At 36.1% G+C, this 16,068-nt stretch overlaps 2 protein-coding genes across 3 annotated transcripts in view; one reads left to right on the forward strand and one right to left on the reverse strand.

Annotated features, from left to right (window-relative positions):
- The window catches only part of SERINC5 (serine incorporator 5), a 192,749-nt gene that overhangs the window by 122,861 nt on the left and 53,820 nt on the right, over positions 1 to 16,068 (reverse strand). The gene's annotated exons all lie outside the window — the stretch shown is intronic.
- SPZ1 (spermatogenic leucine zipper 1) lies at positions 3,283 to 4,434 on the forward strand. The gene has a single exon (XM_061187951.1). It carries the CDS (start codon positions 3,283 to 3,285, stop codon positions 4,432 to 4,434), a length of 1,152 nt encoding a protein of 383 aa, XP_061043934.1.

Raw genomic sequence — 16,068 nt, forward strand, 5'->3', positions numbered from 1 at the left:
TATAAAGACTCTAACCCTTGAATAGCCATCATTACTGAGCTATTATTATGCTTTGGTTAAAACAAAAACAAAAACAAAACAAAACAAAAAACTATTGAGCAAGTAGAAGAATTACACGAAATAAAAATATACTTCAGGGCTTCCCTGGTGGCGCAGTGGTTGAGAATCTGCCTGCCAATGCAGGGGACACGGGTTCGAGCCCTGGTCTGGGAAGATCCCACATGCCGCGGAACAACTAGGCCCGTGAGCCACAATTGCTGAGCCTGCGCGTCTGGAGCCCGTGCTCCACAACAAGAGAAGCCGCGATAGTGAGAGGCCCGCGCACCGCGATGAAGAGTGGCCCCCACTTGCCGCAACTAGAGAAAGCCCTCACACAGAAACGAAGACCCAACACAGCCAAAAATAAATAAATAAATAAATAAAATAAAAAATATATATATATATATACTTCATTGTACCAAAAAATCCATCATGTTAAAATTATTCACACATAGTTGAGTAAGAAAATGATAGTATTCAATTATAACCCCCCCAAATAAAATATCTGTGAGTCCATACATATATAAATACATAGGTGAATGAATGAATGAATGAATAAAATGGAGATGTAAATACAGGAAAAGAGACAGCTCTTTTTTACAAAATAACTCTAATCAATAAATATAAAAGGAATGAGAGAAATAGAAAATCACCATTAGATTACCACTGTAATAATTGCTGCAGGCAAGATTCACTTCTGTATACTAAAATTATACTGTATAAGCAAACGTTTGAGGAGAAACAGGATAATTTCCTAGTCTCAAAACATCCTCCCCAGGATGTTTATTAATTATAAAGGGAAAGATAGTAACTTTATAGTAGTTTAATTCAGCAGATATCACTTAATGAAGTGACCAAGGTTAACATCACCAGAAATAAGACATGTCGATATCATGTACGCTTTGATATGATTTCTATTCTTGTTAAGGCAAACTGGTTTTAAAAAGAGAGAAAATTCTATGCATGTTTTCTAAGAGCTTTTTGCTCTTCTTTTTCACATTTTTTTTTTTTTTTTTAAGTCATTAAGCTAAGGACACTTAGTAGATAGCAATTGTAAGACAATCCAAATGTGTTTAACATTCATAGTTATCCACTGGGCTTACGGGTCAATAAAGAAAAGAAGACCACTCTGGTGGCTTTTCAGTATCTACAGTAAACTCAAATTTCAGTAAAATTAACAGAAATTTTATTTGAAATTCATTGTATTTGTAGGGAGGAAGGAAATATTTAAATCCCCTTTTGATGAAAAGAGAATTCTCATGGTATCTTGACCAAGCTACCTTCAAACCAGTTTCCAGAAAAATCAAAGACAGGGTAATATCAGATTTATGTCCAAAAGCATTAAAAAAACTGCAAGCACAAGAAGAAAATAGAGAATTCCGTTTCTTTCAAGTAGCCATAAAATATACATGAACATTGTTAATCTATTAGGCCAAAGAGAAAATATCAATTTCAAAAGTAGGAATATTATATTTTCTGATTACAACACAATAAAGCTAGAAATTAATTACCAAATCAGGAAAAAAAAGTTTCCTTGTCCTGGAGATTTAAAAAGTATCTTAAATGATGGCTTGAGTCAAAGGGAAAAACCAAAATGTCAATCAAAGTTGGACCTTATGAGATGGATTTAAAGCATAAGGGCAATCCCTAGCCTCTGTGGTATCATTGTGTGTGGGTCAGAAAAGTGTTCCTTCTTCAAGTAAAAAACAAGACCATCACAACTGCATCTGTGGATGGTCATGAGGTGATGGCTCTGAGCCCAGCTGGCTGGAAGCTGAGCATGACACTCAGGGAAACTAAAGTCAAAGTGAGTTGGGAGCTGTGAAAGAAAAAAAACGTAAATTTCTCTTCTCTAAGGAAAAAAAAACCAAACTGCTAGATAATGAGTTTTCCCTTAAGATTAGAAGCAAACTTCTAGTTAGTAAAGTGCCTGCTAGCAAGATTTTGAAGGCCAAGAAAAAGTCTCGCCTAAGGAATGTTTTCTTTGGTTGAACTTAATATTCTCAAGGCCCTGACTCCTAAGGACAAAGAGACAAGAGTGAGTACACTTGGTTTAATACTCTTCAATTACTTTTCTATAAGCCACTATAGGATTTCATTGTTTCAAATACTTTAGGTAAATTATGCCATTTTAAACAAGTTCTTGTAAAGAGTAATTAAAGTTTTATATCCCCTGATGTAAATGATTCAGGAGCAAGCTTACTAAGCCTGTCTTAAAGGATGCCTGAATTCAGGGCATCCTGGTGGTCCAGTGGCTAAGACTCCACGCTCCCAATCCAGGGGGTCCGGGTTTGATCCCTGGTCAGGGAACTAAGAGCCCACATATCGCAACTAAAGATCCTGCATGCGGCAATGAAAATCCCACGTGCTGCAACTAAGACCTGGCTCAGCCAAATAAATAAATAAATAAATAAACATTTATTTAAAAAAAAAAAAAGGATGCCTGCATTCCAAGCCAAGAAAAGTCTCAGTTTGTAATTGTGTTGTTAAGAAACCATTCAGATATTCTCTTACTGCATTAGAATATTTTTTAATGGAGCGATTCCTGATGTTATTTCCCTAAAATCACAGAAAGATTGCAGCACTTTTTGGGTTCTATTTTGTAAGGATGACTTTCTTTTGCAGTAGCATGTCTCCTAGAATGGGACCAATAAGGGCTCCAGGTGCAATGAAAGAATGGGGACCCTCACCAGGGATGACTTCTCTCAGCCATGCACTTAAGTGTTAGAAAAACATACCACAGTTGAGAACATGTTGTGTATGGTGGGGATGAGGGGAAAGTCAATGAATATGATGAATATGAAAGTCACTGAATGAGATGAATAAAAACCTAGAAAAGGAAGGAAGGGAAGGACTGGTGTAGAGATCTTTCTGGAGTGGGGAGTAGCTTTAGGCTTTGAGTCACCGGGTGGGAGTTTAAGAGGTTTCTATTGTGACTCAAAGGAAACAGAATCTGGGGACAGGCCACAATGGTGCAGTGACAGAATAAAGACCTGGTTGCCAGGATCAGGGAATAAACACCAGAAGCCTGGAGGAGGAGAGATGGAGCCCTAGCTCCTGGTCCCCTTTCCCACCCTCCTTCCCAAGTTGTGTAAGATGTTACTTTCCACCTAAACATCATCTTCCTGGTTTCAGACCTTAACTCTGGTCTCTGAGTTCTGCTTAGTTCCACATTCTCTACCCATTTGCACAGAGGACCACCACCTTCCCTTCCTGGAATCTCTAAGGTTTTCTGCTTTGCTCATGCCCTGGTCATCAACCCTACTAATTCAGCCTGAGATGGAAGTGCCCACCCTCTCCAAAACGCTTAAGTCTCCTGATCTCAGTGAAGAGTCTTTGGACCCTAGGATTATCATTGCCTTATTTGAAATTGGATCACTTCCTCCTGTTTCTTGCAGTTCTCTCCCTTCCCTAAAAAATAGTGACCATGAAGCAACTGAACAACAAATTGCAAAGAAGTTTGAAAACCTCTTAAAAGAAATTAAAGATATTGTTAAACATATGACAAGTTATGAAGAGAAGGTCATAGAAACAAAAGAATCTTTTGAGGAAACCAATATCTCTGAGGATGTGTCAGAACTTAAAGAAAAAATCAGAGAACTTGATAAAATAAATAAAGTACTATTGGAAAAGCTGCTTGCTAGTTGGGACTTAGGGAAAGAACAGAACTCAAAGAAACAGGAGATGATGTTGGAAAACCAGAACTCCAAGGACACCATGCAAGGTTGTGCAAGGGATTTGGTAAATTGTTCAGAAGAAAAAAGAGCCCTTCATGAAACTCAACTAAGTAAGGAAAAAGCAAAGCACAGATTCCCTCTTGTTCAAGAAGAAAATATCAAACTGAGGGACAACATGGAGCAATTACTACAAGAAGCAAAACACTGGAGTGTGCAACATACTGAGCTCAGTGAACTAATAAAATCCTATCAGAAATCTCAGACAGACATCAAAACTCTTGAAAATAATGGCGCCCATTCCCCAACTCAAACGAATAATGGGATGTCCGCTAAGCATGAGCTGGAAGAACAAGTGAGGAAACTGAAACAAGACACATATTCACTGCATTTGATTGCAGCTTTGCTGGAGAATGAATGCCAAATCTTAGAGCAGAGAGTAGAGCTTCTCAAGGAACTCCATCATCAGAAAGAGGGACCTCTACAAGGGGAGCCAATTCAGATAAACTATGAGCAGAACAAGAAAGAACAGAAGCTATCAGAGGCAGAGAAGGTCAAAATACATAAGCAAAACATGCAAGAAATGTTTCAAAAAGGAGACCAATTCTATAGAAGCCTGGATGTTTGTCATAAAAAGAAAGCTCGTAATAATTTGTTCAATACTCATATTGCAAGAAGAGCTCTTGTAGGAAAAAAGAGGCCAGCAAGCAGCCTAAGTTAGAAAATACCAAAAGTAGAAGAAAAGGCAGTTCTTCAAAAAACTAGAGTATATCCAGCTCCAGGCATGTCAATCATGGAACCTAGGATAGACCTTTCGGTTCAACCAAGAAATAGCTATAGAACAAGAAGATTAACATTTAACATCATTCATTACAACAGTGGTTAGGTAAGTTTGGTCTTTAATGATCATCAGTGTCAACTTTTGGTCACATTTGTCATCTTTACAATCTGTTTTTGTAGTTATTAGATAGAGATCCTATGACACTTAAACCAAAAGTGAGAATTTACAGGTCCAAATAAGTAAAGATCTAAATAAAAACCACAACAAACAAAGGAAAGGGTTTTTTTTTCTTTCTTTATTTAATCATTGCCTTGGGGAGGAAGTTCTGGGGAAAAAAGTATATAACACTTTAACTGTGAACCTTTAAAGCTCCCTTTTCAAATGCATATTCCTTTTCCTATTTATTGATATTATCCACTGAAGTGTGGGCAGTAGTTGAGTTAAAAAAAAATAAAAAGCTGATGAGCCACTCCTAAACAGCTTTTCTCTTCTCATAGATCTCCCTATTCCCTGGATCTACTGTTACTAATATTCCTCTCTTGCTCCTCAACTAGTAAATGGTGGGCATACCAGGCAGCAGAGGCCCTTGGGGAAGGACACCTTGGCTTCTTTAGAAGAATAGATGTGTGTCTAGATTTTGTTCCGTGCTGGAAAAATTCCTCTCATTACTCCAGGTGAGGGCAGTAGAGTTATTCAGGGAAAAAAGCAGTATCTTCTGTTAAGTGAGCTGAACTTTTTGGTTCCAGAAAAGATGGAGCAGAATCATTTCTCCCTATTCCTCCATTAAATAAGCTAAAAACCCTGGACATTATGTATAAAATGAATGTAAGAAGACCCTGAAAGATGGAGAGAAGGAGATGTACTGGCCAGGGACCTTGAGACTTAAAGAACAGCATAGTGTTAAGTTCCCTGAGTTTTCTTTTTGTCTCTTATATATGCTGGGAGCCGATAACCCAGAAATGCCAATGCATTTAGACAAAAAATGCACGTGCACCCACCCCCACAAGCCTGCATTCTCTTGCTAAGGGATGAGGAAACAGTCTGGCAAGACAGAAACCTTTTTAAAAAACTGCCCTACTCTGGCCAAACTGCATAAAAAATGCCATGCCTCCACTCTCAGCCCCATCAGCAAATACTGAGCAGAGACACTAGACTTTCACACTTGCCTGGGAGTAATGAGCACTCCTCCTTCTTTCTTCTAGGGTGGTACATACAGAGGTGGCAGAGAAGGGACCTTGGAGTTCCACTCCCACCTGATGGTAACAAGGTGCTCCTCCCTGAGCCCCTTCTCCCAGCGGAGTAAAATGTCAGTGAAGGCCACATAGGTAGCCTAGATTTCTATACCCTTCCCCTGCTGGCACAGCATAGCTAAAGCCTGCTAAAACAGAAGATTTAGCTAGGATCCAGGGTCTCAAAGCACAATGCCCCAAATGTCCGGAAAACATAGAAAACTTACTCATATCAAGAATCAGGAAAATCTCAACTTGAATGAGAAAAGACAATCAACAAGTGCCAACAATGGGATGACACAGATGTTGGAATTATCTGACAAGAATTTTAAAGCAGTCATTATAAAAATGCTTCATTGAACAATTACAAGCACACTTGAAAAAACAAAAATAATAGAAAGTCTCAGCAAAGAAACAGAAAATATAAAGAAGAAACAAATGGAAACTGTAGAAATGAAAAATATAATTTGTAAAATAAACTCAATGAATGTGCTCAGTAGTAGAATGTTGAGGTCACAGGAAAGAGTCCATGAACATGAAGATAGAGAAATAGAAATTACCCATTCTGACCAACAGAAAAAATAGGCTGAAGAAAACCCATAGTCTCAAGACACTTGGAATAAAAATAGATCTAACACTGGTGTCATCAGAGTCCCCCCAAAAAAGGTAGAATGTGGGCTGAAAAAGTATTCATCAAAAAAATGGCTGAAAATTCTCTAAATTTAGTGAAAGGCATAAACCTACAGATTCAAGAAACAGAGTGAACTTCAAATAGTATAAATTCAAAGAAGTTCAAGGCATTCATAATCCAATTTCTGAAACCTAAAGACAAAGTGAAAATCTTGAAAGCAGTTATAGAGAAAAGACTCATTCGATGTAGGGGAACAATGATCCAAATGACAGTGACTTTCCCATCAGAAACCTCAGAGGCTAGAAGGAAATGAAAATTTTTCAAGAACTGAAAGAAATGTCAACCCAGAATTATTTACCCAGTGAAAATATCCTTTAGGAATGAAGGTGAAATCAGTAAATTCTCACGTAGAGGAAAACTGAGAGAATTAGTAACTCATTTCTCATTTGTTGAAAAAGCCCATTTGGTTATACAACTAACCCTCACTTTTTTACATTCAAGAAAATGAGTGTTCCCTCTAGCCTCAGACATTGTCTTATTCCATTTCCAAACAGGAATTTCACATAGGAGATGCTAAATGAATGAAATGAGAAACTACAACATAGCTGAACCAAACAATCACTTCTTGTATTTCAGCTTGTTCATATGCATTACCTAACAAATTCTGTCAGCATCATTTATCTGTCAAATGTTAAGGGGCTAACTTTCTAGTTCCTCCTCTGTGCACTGATGTTCCCCTGGTACCACAACAAACAAGAGAACTGCAGGATTTTCAAATTTTTTAGAGAAACACTGCAATATGCAACATCTGTTGCACACAATACAAACTCAAGGTAGTCATAGTTTCAACTTTAGATTGATGTAGCACCGTACCCAGAAGTAAAATTTCCATTGGTGAGAACTCAGTCACAAGGCCACACCTATCTGAAAGCAACTGGGAACTGAGGTTTTTAGCTGGATAACCATGTTGCCCAGGCAGAAGAAGAATTACTTTTGGAACACTGTGAGGTGGAGAGAAAATATTTTTGTTTCGGCACAGTTAGGGCATTCTAAGAAAATTTTATGGAAACTTGAGATCCTGGACTACAAGCAAGCTCTAGAAGATATTTTCCAACTGTGTAGATAATAAGTGTTCAAAAGACTTACCTAACTTTAGAGATGTGTGTTAACATTTTAAATTGGGGGTGAGGCCTGGGATTGGGAGACTCCTCTGGGTTATAAAGCTGGAGACACTGGACTTATATTACCCCTGGAGAGATTTATTGGATTGGCCAAAAAGTTCGTTTGTGTTTCTCCATAAGACGTTACAGAAAAACCCAAAGGAAATTTTTGGCCAACCCAATACATTATAAAAGGGTTATAGTGAGAACCCAGGATCCAGAGGGTTTTTTCCTCTGTCCTTTTAGAGGGGGAGAAGGACAGCTGCCTTTCTTTTCTACATAAAAGCCTGGATTCCTTTTCTCATCATTCCTCCCTTATATTTCAGGCCCTGTTGCATGTAGGGTGACATCTGGTTCTCATCTCTCTCCAAGGGTAAGAATTGGAGCAAGGGGAACTAGCACAATTATTATTATGTAAGTAATAATAATCTGTCTCTGATTAAAAAACCTCATGTGTGCATTCAGGATAAAAGAGAGATGAATATTAAAAACCCAACAAAGTCAATCACAATCTCCACCACAGGTTCTATTATGAATGAAGCATAGGGCATGAGAAATTTTCATATGTTGGAAGTACAAAATATGCAATTTGAAATATTGCTCCCTACTCCATAAACATTTCTTTCTCATGTCTGGAATATGTATCACTTTATAAATAATCTAAGAGACAAAATTTTCCTGTTATAGCCCTTAGTAAAAGAAAAAGATTCCCAGTTAAACAGTATTGGGGCTACTAAAAGAATCACATATTTTTTCTATTTGCCTTTCCCTCTAATGGAAACTACCATCTACTTTATTCTATTTTCCAGCCATCTTGGTTAACAAAACATTGTGCAGTTCATTCCATACTTTACCAAATATGTGTTACATGTTACCAAGAAAAAATTTTTGCTAAAATAAATTACAGGTTTTTAATTGTCAGATACAGCAAGTGATCTCTGCTATATCAGACCCTCTAGATTTGGTATTGACTTTAAGATGTTATATGTGTGATAAAATTGTTCTTCTACCACAAGGTCATATATATATTTTTTATCTAATTCCTAAACATGTAAATGAAAATTTCTGAAAACAAGGCATTTTTAAAGGTGTTTCATGTGGGTTCCAGTGGATAACAATCTATTATATACTTTCAGTTAATGTAAATTTACTTGGAGAAGTATCATGGCATTTTATATGTGGAAGGATCTTTAGGCCATCACTTGTTGGCAGTGAAAAGCCAAGGTGTGAAATCAGTGAAAATCTGGAACAATAATTAGTATTGACCTAGTCCAGAGTTCTTTAACCCTGTATTTTCTCATACCTGAGGGTCAAATTCCAATAAAAATCAAACTGTTTTTGAAACTTGTAGATGTCCAGCCCTATCATCAGTATACTGCTGTCCAACAGCAATAGTAACTTTTAAGATATATATTTTTGGATAATCCTCTTAGGAAGAAGGGAAAACCCATACAAACTTCTTTGTCAAATAAATTTTTCCCAATAAATTCTTCATAGTAATAAACTAGATTCTTGATTTCAAAGTACTTGGATCCCTAAAAGTTTCCCCATCAAGCCATAGCAGTTCCACAGATTTTTTTTTTAAAGTTCTTGATAATAGTGATATTTTAGTAAAAATAACTACCTTGTTTCCCCTTTAAAATATATTCCATGAGCCAAATATTATTTTTTAAAATTTGGTTTCCATTCAGATCAAAATAAGAGTTTATTTACTACCTTTTAACTGTTTAAAAAATTATGAAATATGACAAATATACAGAAAAACACATAAAACTTATATGTACAATTTAACAAATGATTAAAAATCTATGTAACCACCCCTTGGGTCATGTCATACTGTTTTCTAAAGTGGTTGTACCAATTTACGTGCCATTCATTACTGTAAGAGTGTTTCTATTGCCCTATAGTCTCACTTAAATTTAGTATTGTCAGACTTTTTAATTCGATGGTTATGTAATAGTACCTCTTGGTGGCTTTAATTTGCATTTCCTTGATTACTGAGTTTAGTCAACTTTTTATGTTTGTTAATCATTTGTGTTTCGCTTTTCATGAAGTGCCTATCCTTTGCTTCAAATTATTGATTTATAGGAGTTTTTTATGTATTCTGAACACTAGTCCTGTGACAATTATGAGTTGCAAACATTCTCTCCCACTCTGCGGCTTGGCTTGTTTACTTTTTTCGTGGTTTCTTTTGGTGAACTGAAGTTCTTTTTTTTTTTTTTAACATCTTTATTGGAGTATAATTGCTTTACACTGTTGTGTTAGTTTCTGCTGTATAACTAAGTGAATCAGCTATACATATACATATATCCCCATATCTCCTCCCTCTTGCGTCTCTCTCCCACCCTCCCTATCCTACCCCTCTAGATTGTCATAAAGCACTGAGCTGATCTTCCTGTGCTATGCGGCTGCTTCCCACTAGCTATCTATTTTACATTTGGTAGTTGAATTGAAGTTCTTAATTTCAATGTAGCCCAGTTAATTAAACTTTTCCCTTTTAATTGTGGCTATGTTTTGTTTAAGAAATCCTTACCTATATCATGGATAAAAGTCTTCTAAATTTCTTTAATTTCTTGTCTTTCATACTTCTTTCTTTAATCTCTGAATTGGATCTAGACAGAGAGATTCATCAATGTATTTAGGTTGGTTGTCCAAGGATTCTGCAATTATGGATATTTTCATTCCTTTTTCCATGTCTATGCTTTGGGGGGCACTTTTTAATCTTTCCAATAAGAAAACTATGAGAAGCTTTATATTAAAAAAAGTAAGGATGGTATAATGAAAGAAGCATTGCACAAAGAGGGAGGTGATTCTGGATCCTAACTCATCTGGGTCCTAACTCATCTGTTCCTTTTACAAGGCGGAGATAGTAACTTTCTTTTGGACCAAGGACCAATGGTCAAAGATTCTCTGGCTCTCTCTCAGCTAAGGTTTTATTGCTCTCTGAGGAGTAGGAACAGATTAGATGAGAGAATTAGAAACTAACCAGAAGCAAGCACGCCCCAAAAGGAAGGGAACAATAGCAAATAATCCAGGTATACAAGATGTCCAGGAGTTGGGGTCATTGATATTTTGAAAGTAAAAAAGAAAGGTAATTTTACATAAAGGAGAAAGGTGTACCAGATCAAAGTGAAGTAGAGGAGTGGATTTATCATCATCACGCAATCATCATTATTATTTTTAAAATGTTCTCCCACAAACCTGATCAATGTAGAAAGTGATGTTTAAGATATTTCATAACACAAATAAGGCCTCAGACAAAGATTCATCATAGGAGTGTCACAGTCAGTTGAGTGTTCTTTTCTCACAATTACAGTTTTCTCAAGGAAACCACTAACCACTAATCCATATTTAATTAAGTCTTCTCTCACAGGGAAGCATACTGTACAGCATTTTGGTTGGCACTGGTCTGTTATGAAGCTTCATTTTATGAGGAAGTAGGTGCTGATATTTGCATTCTATTTTTATTTTAAGAATTTTTTTTTTAATTTAAGAGAAACATACCATTTAGTAATTCTCAGACTTTTCTGGGGAAATATCCTATTTTGTTTATTTGTATCTTTACCCTTTTTCTTGATCTACCACACTAGTCTTTTCCAAAAACTGGATTTGGGTTTGTTAATCTTCTTCATTATTTTTTTATTCCATTTCAATAATTTCTGTCCTTATTTTGATGCCCCCCCCCTTTTTTTAGTGTTTTGTTGTGCTTTTTCAATTTCTTGAGTTGAACCCTTACTGTGTTGATTTTTAACCCTTATTGTTTCCTCAAAAAAAATATTAAAAGCTATAAATTTCCCTGTATATACTGTGGATGTAGATCATAAATATTCATAGGAAATGCTTTCATTATTATTAATTTTAGTTTTAAAAAATATTTTAAAATTATTTCCTTTATAACCCAAACATTATTAAGCAGGTCAGTAGATACACTGCTATGACTTTAAGTATTATTTTTTAAGTTATACATAGACATCATATGTTGTCCTTTGTGTGTTTGATATATTTCATAGGAAAAAACTTATAATGAAAATATACTTATAGCCCAGCAATTTTACTTATAAACTCTATAGAAACTCTTGCACATGAGCAAAAGCAAACTGTACAGTAATATTCTTTGCAACATTGCAGTATTGTGGGAAATAAACCCTAATCTATCAGTAAAGAATAATTAAATTGGGCTATATTTATAAAAAGTAATAGTATAGAAATTAAAATGAACTAAATTTACATGTATCAGCATGCAGAGATGTTTTTTGACATCTTTGGTCAGAACTCTGGGCTGATATCAATTACAATATCTAATCAAAAGAAGCATATTTTCTTATTAATCTAAGAATTTTAAATTACTTTAATAAAACTAACCACCTAAAGTTTTACATATCTTAAATAAATATAGTCTTTACACAAGTATTTTTATAATGTTATCATTTTTCATTGTTTTTCTTATATATTTCTGTCAACAGTAAAATACTATCTAATATTCTTTTTTTTTCTTTGTTATTATTTTTTTTGGCTGCATTGGGTCTTAGTTGCAGCATGCAGGATCTTCATTGAGGCATGCAGGATCTTTCATTGTGGTGCAGGCTCTTCATTGTGGCGCGCGGGCTTCTCTCTAGCTGTGGCGTGTGGATTTTCTCTCTCTAGTTGTGGCATGTGGGCTCCGGAGCGCCTGCGCTCTGTAGTTGTGGCATGCGGGTTCTTTCATTGAGGCACGCGAGCTCAGTAGTTGTGGCACGGGGGCTTAGTTGCCCCATGGCATGTGGGATCTTAGTTCCCTGACCAGGAATCGAACCCACGTCCTCTGCATTGGAAGGTGGATTCTTTACCACGGGACCACCAGGGAAGTCCCATTACCTAATATTCTAACATATTTTTAAGTCACTTTTTTAAAAGGGACAATCCTCTGAGGAAGAAAAGAGAATGGCAACTTTAACCAGTCATCGTATTCCAAATATATTGCTGTCAGTTATGACCATATTTAGATGTTCCGGTAGTGTCTTCTGAACACCAAGTTCATTGGTGAAAATTATTTTTAAAAAGAGGACATTAGCACCTCTAACACGCATACACCCAAATATGCCTATAACTTTTTTTAAGTCTTTATTGAATTTGTTACAATATTGCTTCTGTTTTATGTTCTGGTTTTTTGGCTGCCAGGCATGTGGGATCTTAGCTCCCCAACCAGGGATCAAACCCACACCCCAGCAATGGAAAGCGAAGTCTTAACCACTTGACTGCCAGGGAAGTCCCCTATAATTCTTAATTATGAAAAGCAACTAGTAGACAATATAATGTTCTTAGCTAACGTCCAGTCATTAGTTCTATTTCAGCCTTGAAATCTTCTGAGTTCATGCATTTATTAGCAACATAGGAGTTTTGCCTTGTTATAAGCTTTTAAAAATACCTTTATTTTGTTGCCAGGCTGGGCTTGGCTCCTCCTCATAGGCAGCTGTGTCTTGGAAGACACAAACTTGTGGGAAAGCATTCAGTCTTTTGCCACTGAATATGAGGTTAGCTGTAGAGTTTTGTAAATATTCTTTATCAAGTAGGGAAGTTTCCCTCTATTCCCAGGGTCCTGAGGGTTCTTATCAGGAATAAATGTTGAATATTGTCAAATGCTTTTTCTGCATCAATTGAAATGACTATGTGATTTTTAAAAATTCGCCTGTTAATATGGTGGATTACATAGATTGATTTTTGAATATTGAACTTGTCTTGCATCCCTGAAATAAACTCACTTGGTCATTTTTTTTTTAATATTACTGAATTATATTTGATAATATTTTGATAAGAATTTTTGTTTATATTCATAAGGGATATTGGTATTTTGTTTTCTTTTTTGTACTATCATTGTCTGGTTTCAGTATTAAGGTAATACTGGCTTTATAAAATGAATTGGGAAGTGTTCCTTTCTCTTCTAATTTCTGGAAGAGATTGTGTACAATTGATGTTAATTCTGCTTTAAACATTTGGTAGAATTCTCCAGTGAAATTATTTGGGCGTAGAGTCTTTTGGGGAAGATTTTAAATTATGAATTCAATTTCCTTAATAGTTATAATGCTATTCATATGCTCTATTTCATATTGAGTGAGTTGTGGTAGTTCGTGGTTTTTGAGGAATTAATCCATTTCATCTAAGTTGTCAAACTTACATGTGTAGAGTTGTTTGTATTATCCTCTTAATTATTCTTTTGACATCTCTCAGGTTTGCAGTGATATCCCTTGTCCCATCCCTGATATTGAAAATTTGTGTCTTCTCTGTTTTTTTCCCTGTTGGTCTTACTAGAGGTTTGTCAATTTTATTGATACTTTCAAAGAACCAGTTTTTTGTTTCATTGAATTTTTCTCTTTTCAATTTCTTTGATTTCTGCTCTTCATTATTTCCTTCCTTCTGCTTGCTTTGGGTTTATTCTTGCTCTTATTTTTCTAGCTTTTTGAGGTGGGAGCTTAGATTATTGATTTGAGACTTTTGAAAATTCCCTATAATGCCAAAATCATAACCTGAATATATGATTGCTGTACAGCAATTGGTAAACTTTTCTTTTTATTAAGTATTGAAGGACATTATTTTTCATAATGTTTTTCTAATATTTAAAGAATGTTAGGAAATATTATTAAATTATAATTTTATTATATTCAGTATTTCAGTTGAGATTATTGTCCTATTATTTAATTTTATCAATAAAATTATCAATAAAAATATCTGTATGGCAGGATCTTGTGTGTACAAGAATATAACAAGAATAAGCCTTACACAAAAGCTACTAACTCTTCTTGTAGTGTACTGAAGATAGAATTCTGGGAAAACTTTTTAAAGAACATCAGCTCTCACACTCTTTCCTCCAAGTAGCCCCCCTTACACAGACTCCTCATCAACTATTTTCCGGTGTCATCTCCCTTCCTTACACTGGAATTCTTGCTGATTTTTTTTCTTATTGTTGAATCCATTGGCATTTTGCAACCATTTTTAAAATTGTGCTCTATGTGGCCCTTGACACCTTTGATCCTGCTCCTTATGCACTGACTTTCCTTAGGATTCTGTTCTTAGTTCTAATCTCTTCTTATGTGATCTCATTAGTACACAAGTCTGCATTAATCCAGACACCCCCACCTCAAACCCTTAAAAAGACTGCTTAAACTAAAGAATAGACATAGCAGGGCCAAAAAGTAGGGATGAATATGAGATTCCATATCTCATGGGCTATATATTCAGTATGACTTGGTGAGGATATGTGCAGTTGGAAGAGTGAGGGTGAGGAAAAAGGAGGAGCTGAAGATAAGACCTAAGGTTCCAACTTCAACCCTGGGTTCCATTCACTAAGCTAGGAGGTGAAACAGGTTTGGAAAGAAATATAATAAGTCAACCTTTGGATGTGAAATTTCTGTTTCTTTACTGTTTCCCACAATGCACAAACAACTGAGGGCATATATTTGAAAAGAAAATAATTCCATAAGTGAAAGTTCTATATGTCTACCTTTTAAATAGAAATATGTAGGCATATTAGTCAACAAATTTTTATTAAGCACCTATCTTGCACCAGGCCTTAGGTAAGGTATATGTTAAAGAAACAGAGAGAGAGAAAGATGTTTTGAGAGACAATTCTTCTTGGATTTTTGTGGTCTTGTGGCAGCTTTTTTCTGAATCACCTGCTCAAGGATGTTTGTATAGCAAATAGCCTTGCAAGATTCAAATAGCGTTTCCCTCCAGGGCAAAGAGCAGGTATGTTTGCTGTCTAGGATAATGAAGATAGTGTTTCCCTCCAGGGTGAAGTTTGGGTAGGTTAGGTATTAGCAACTTTTAAAGATTGGGATTTCCTAAATTCAAATTTCCTCAACTGGGACATAAATCGATTACATGTGCAGAATCTATCTGAGTCCTTCTCTCTACAACCCCCATGGGATCTTAGGGAACAAAGGAACAGATGGAAATATGAGGTTCATGCTGCCTCTGCTATGAGTAATAAAGTCCTTTGTTTCTGACCCAGGAGTCTCATGTCTTCAGCCAGCACCTGTGAAACTGTGACACGTTAACTAGTTAGCTTGAAAGTAGGGTAAAATCTCAGACCATTCATAGTTCTTGACAATGTCCAGCCGACAGTTGGATAAGAGATCTTGAGTTTCTTCTGAACTCGAGATCCTGAATCCAACTGTCTGCTGGACATTGTCCAAGATATGGCTTTGGGTGTCATCAGCATATAAGCGGTCATTAAACCATGGTAGTGGATGTGATCATCTAGGTTAGTGTTATCTGGAAAGGAGGACTTAGTACAGAGCTTTGAGGAACTCCAGCATCTAATAATCTGATTTAAGAAGGGGGTTCAAGGGAGTCTTGAAGAAGACTTCAGGTCAGTGTGATGCCACAGAACCAAAGGGAGAGAGTGATTAAAGGAGAGAATGGTCAAGTGTATCAAATGCTGAGAGACCACATAAAATGAGAACTGAAAACGTCCATTGAATTTAGCAATTTGGTCACTGTGACTTAACAACAGCCGTAAGAGCAGTTCAGTGGAGTAACTGGGTGGAATCCTAACTGGAGGAAATGGAGGCAGAGAGTA

Source organism: Eubalaena glacialis, chromosome 4, assembly GCF_028564815.1.
Source record: "Eubalaena glacialis isolate mEubGla1 chromosome 4, mEubGla1.1.hap2.+ XY, whole genome shotgun sequence".
Classification (NCBI taxonomy): domain Eukaryota; kingdom Metazoa; phylum Chordata; class Mammalia; order Artiodactyla; family Balaenidae; genus Eubalaena; species Eubalaena glacialis.

Excerpts from the sequence above, each read along its gene's own strand:
- SPZ1 (XM_061187951.1), top strand. The coding sequence starts at position 3,283 with ATGCCCTGGTCATCAACCCTACTAATTCAGCCTGAGATGGAAGTGCCC.